Source organism: Rhagoletis pomonella, unplaced genomic scaffold, assembly GCF_013731165.1.
Source record: "Rhagoletis pomonella isolate Grant_MI unplaced genomic scaffold, Rhpom_1.0 Rhpom_scaffold_00005, whole genome shotgun sequence".
Taxonomy (NCBI): Eukaryota; Metazoa; Arthropoda; class Insecta; order Diptera; family Tephritidae; genus Rhagoletis; species Rhagoletis pomonella.
Genome location: NW_023458559.1, coordinates 49667896 through 49673023, shown reverse-complemented (window position 1 = coordinate 49673023; position 5128 = coordinate 49667896). Strand labels below are relative to the sequence as shown.

The following is a 5128-nucleotide window of genomic DNA, read 5'->3' as shown; positions in this document are numbered from 1 at the left end:
TGCAAGTGAAAAATTAGTATATGTATATTTTTTGTTACATACAAGGAGTCTTTTATAAAAAGCAGTAATTTGTTTAGATTAAAAATAAAGAGTACATGCATATGTAATAGGAAAACAAACGCACTATAACGCAATCAACCGTATTTGACGTGCAGTGCTAACACATTTTTTCATTGGAAAAAAGTGTAGCAAAAAGGCAGGATTGGAAAAAAAGGCGCCGCATACAAATGGAATTCTACCCCCACCAACAACAACCACATACTACTCAGCAAGTGGACGACGGTTCTCTATCCGGCCCGGCAACTAACACAAATACTATCAATAGTAACAACAGCAATATCAATATTAACAACGTTCGTAGCACAAACATTACCCCGCCCACCTCAAATACAATCAGTTCAGCAGCAGCAGCCGTTTCCGTCGACGCTGCCACTGTTGCTATCGCCAAGGATATGCTCCAATTGCATCATGGCAGTGGTGCGGCACTAACCAATAACAATAATAGTAACAGCAACAATACTAGCAACATCAGTAATAACAACCATAATAATAGCTCTGCCCTGGAGGCCATGAATACAACATCATCCTCTAACGCCAACACCAATTCGGTAGGTCCTGCAGCTAGTAGCAGCAGTACAGCCAATAGTGGTGTCGGCGGAGCGAACGATGGTTCAATCAGTGCACCAACAACATTGATTACCAATCACCCACCTGCCAATGCCTCCGACGGCAACAGCAACACCACCAATTCGGGTGGTAGCGGCACTGACGTTTCAACGGCACCAGACAATGCGCTCGGGTTTCTAAAATACGACCAGGAATTGCTATACATTCTTGAGCCTATAACTATTATCGGACGAAACTCGTCCACATCACACGTGCACTTTCATGTCGCCGAGAACAATTTGGTGTCGCGAAAGCATTTTCAAGTTCTTTACGATGGAAATGCACGTGACTTCTTCGTGCAGTGTCTAAGTAAAAATGGCATTTTCGTTGATGACTTCTTGCAGCGACGCAATGCTGATCCGTTGAGATTGCCTAACAGGTAAGTTTGATCAACTTAGTTTTTTAATGTTGAGGCATGAGTTTTTCATGTATTCGTAATTTTTAAGGGCGGGAAAACAAAAAAAAATTAATCTTTTGCGAATTCATTAGCAAGTGTTGCAAGTATGAAATTCAAAAACTTTCGAGCTCTGCCCATATATGACTCCACAAATTTAATACATATTTGGTCTCTTTTTCTTTCAACTAAACATAAGCCAACATAGAGATAAGTCGGAAGCTTTATTTAAAAAATTACATAGGCCCCTATTATGATTCACAACTTTGATGATAGTTGAGTTGTAAGTTGTAAATTGGTATTGTGGGACACAACCCAACTCAACTTTGAAAACGTAGTTGTCTGTCACCAACATCTTCGGGCTCATCGGTAAAACATAATTCGTAACTGATTTCAATTTTTTGCTTTTAATTTTTTTAATATCAACAAAATAACATAATATTATTAAAATATCAAAATTTGTATCAAATTTCCTACTTTTTCGATGGCTACAGTCAACTGAAAACAGTTGTGAACGGCAATAGCAATAAATAGTTGAGTTGTATACAGTTGTATCAAACACAACTCAACTAAGTTGGGTTGTGAACCATAATAGGGGCCATAATTTTTACAAAATACATTATAGTTGAACACAGTTACGGGACTGCTTATACTCATTACTTATTATACTGAATTTCCATTAGGCATTGAAATGACCAAAAATTTGTCCCATTTGAAAAATGCCGCGTGGAAATGGCAATTTTTGTTAACATAATGAAGGGAATTTTTTAATTCCCAATTTTCATGTTGTTGTTGTTGTAGCGGCTACTACAAAAAAGGATTCGAATCATTGGGCTGTATGCATTGAAAATAAGTAACTGCGTTTTCTTAAATTTCACTTAGATTTATTTGAACAAATCGAGCAAAAGTCTGAAGTTTTCAGAAAAAGCATTTGCTGGGTTTTATACATACTAAACATTACAAAAGTAATGATGCAAAGCCCAATCACTTAATGCCCTGTGGAGATCCGGCATAAGGAGTATATATATATAAATAGAGATTTTATGATCTTCAAACAACCACCTAATCAAGCTTATTAATAAATCCATTTTACCCTTTTTCAGCTGTTACTTTCGCTTCCCTAGCACCGAGATACGCATACAATTCGAAAGTTTTGTACGCGGTAGCACTTCAAGTGCCGACGCTCTAAATAGCTCGACCAGCAGTGGCACATCCGTTCCGTATCATAACAACAGCCATCAAAATATAGCTGTCCTACACAATAGCACTGGAGTTAGTGGTGGTGGAGGTGGCGGCCCTGCTCAATTTATTATTTCGCCTGCGCCACCCGATGATCATCATCATCATCCACATGCGGTGACTGGTTCTTCAGCGCATGCGTCAACACATGGCTCTCATCATCAGCAACACCATGTGTCCTCAAATGCGGTGTCGTCGTCGACTCACTTGCTACCGCACATGGATAATTCAAATGTGTACTCGCCACTAAAGATATCCATACCGAAGAAGGAGCAGAAGAGCCCATATTTATCACCAACTGGCAAGTGGAATTTGTACTGTCTCTGTTAGACTAACAAGCAAATGGTGTGCACACGTGCATGCATACACTGAGAGAAGACAATTATTGTACTATACATAAGTTGTTGCAAACGCGCACTGCGTAGCTTCATTTTTTATTATGTTTTAGTAAAGTTGCAATTGTCTTTTTTTAACTTTGTGCCCCTCTATTTTTGTTTTGCTATTATTTATTGCATACTAACGTTATTAGGTACGCTGCACTTAATGTAGTGTAAACAAATGAATATACAAAAACAGTGAAATTGGAAACAAAAGCGGCGCTTTGCATGTCCGCCGCAAAAACGAATTGGAACAAAACAAAAGACAAAACACTACACTATCTGCCTGTGAAATTGCACACGAATGTAAATACAATAATTGTACATGTGTGTGTGCTACAATGTAAAATTTGCACGATTTGCGTACACTAATGCGTAATTATTTATCTCTGCGTTATTTACTTGTTCACAGTTTCACATTGATCTAAATTAAATTTAGAAATTTTGTAATATCAGGTGCTTGGTAGAAGAGGGTGTGATTTTATTGCGTGTTAAATTAAACGGAAAGGGCGCTGCACGTAAGTGTGTACATATGTACATACATATATATGTACTTATATACTAACTCATATAGTCGCTGAAGTGCAAAAAAGCTTTAACCGACTAAATTTTATAGCTCCAAATGATATGGGAACTTATTATTCGATGAAATGCATCGTAATCAATCAAAAAGGGAATTTTGGATTTTTACTTAGTTACGCCTTTTTGTATTTCAGACCTTTCTATATTAAGGTAACGATATGTACATAAATATGTATTTAGGTCGCGATTCACAAATGCTTAGTTGATTTTTCAATTACTGGGAGTACACTTGTAAATATGTATTTAAACACATACTTGTGTACATACATGCATTTTTTAAGAGTAATGCGTTTATCGAAAATTTTACGAATAAGTGCATATCGGCACCTGAAATGCAAATAGACGTAACAACATCGTAAATGAAATGGAAAAAGTGGTGAATAATATTTTATTTATTTCTTCATAAAATGATGTGGATAGTTGTAATTCCATGAAATCCATCATATAAATCAAGAAGTTAATTTTGAATTTTTGTATTAGTTATGACGTTTTGCATTTCAACGATAATGTTTGTTACGTCATTTTGCATTTCTGGTGACGATATGTATGCATGAGAATCTCAGCCTTATTATTAACTTACAATCTTAAAAAAAAAATGGAGGTAGACGTAGCGTAGTCAAATTACTACAAGTTAATTGACCTTTTCTCATTAATTAGATTTATTTTTTATTTTTTTGTCACACCAAATGATCTACATACATACGCTGGTAAACGTGTACATAACCTATTTCTTTGGTGGCCTCTGTTATTATTATTTAGGAAGTGTCTATTTACAAGCGCCAAGGTAACAATTTACCGCAAATCTACGCCAAAAAATTACCGCAGATCCACAGTAAAAAATTACCGTATATCTACGATAAAAGAATTACCGTAGAGAGGGAGATCCACGGTGAAAATAACCGTAGATTCACGGTAAAAAATTGCGGTACATCCACGGTAATTTCTAAAGGTAAAGAGCGAGGTTATGCAGAAAGGAGAATTCTGCGGAGTAAGGGTTTTAATGTCTTATGTAAGGACTGTGCATGATGTTGTGGAAATGGTCTTGGATTTACAGAGGAAATTGCATTTGAAAATTGTATGCTTGTTGTCATGGCAACCGTGTGCATCTTATTGTTGTGCATTGCCAAATGCAACGAATATGCAATTGCAAGAGCATATTCACAAGATCCAGAACAGCACTATAGTGTCGTTACGAGAAAAAAAAATTGGTATTAAATTTCTTCAAAACTAGAGGTCCCCGCACCTTTGAAAAAGAGGGTGGTGAGGTCTCCAGCTTTCCAACGGTTCCAATTTTACCAATAAAATCGGAGGTATTTAAATTAAAGTTTCCTCAAAAAATAGATAACTTCGCATCCACGGTAATTTTCTTCGGTTAAAAAAGCAGTTATTCGCGCACTTCTAAAATCACCGTGAATCCATTTTTTATCTTGGATACATGGAAATTTTTTACCGTGGATCTACTGTAATTTTTACCATGGCGCGTGTGTTTACATACTGCCTATTATTTATTACATAATTCGATTAAATCCTTCTCTTAAAAGTAGTTCACTTTACTAATTATTTAAAATTTTAACAGCATTCTCTTAAGTTGAGCTTTTTTCCAGCACATTTAGCCATTGCATTACTAATACAAACATCTCTCTTTTTTAATTATACCACAGGTACAATAAGTGCTGCTAATAGTTGCCCAGCCAGCCCGCGTCAAGGTTTTCATCAGAACCAAGCCAACTACAATAATTATAGCAACAACAATTTGCAAAACGTAAACATTTTTCTATGACACAAACACAATACACATTTGTATAAACATTAACCTATGTTTCTTTTACTGCCTTTGCCTCATTCTCATTACAGCAAGATCTATTCCAAA

General features: G+C 36.3%; 1 protein-coding gene across 8 annotated transcripts in view; it reads left to right on the top strand.

The window, feature by feature from the left end:
- The window catches only part of LOC118739123 (forkhead box protein K1), a 10908-nt gene that overhangs the window by 1578 nt on the left and 4202 nt on the right, over positions 1-5128 (top strand). For 7 of the 8 annotated variants that reach the window (XR_004992986.1, XM_036470285.1, XM_036470284.1 and 4 more), the window contains exons 1-3: positions 39-1045; positions 2164-2600; positions 4920-5020. Coding sequence is in view for 7 of the 8 variants with exons in the window: in XM_036470285.1 (XP_036326178.1) it covers positions 228-1045; positions 2164-2600; positions 4920-5020 (1356 nt within the window). In the remaining variant the exon portion in view is untranslated. Of the gene's footprint in view, positions 1-38; positions 1046-2163; positions 2601-4919; positions 5021-5128 lie in introns of those variants that run through there. The other variant, XM_036470280.1, reaches the window with a different exon arrangement.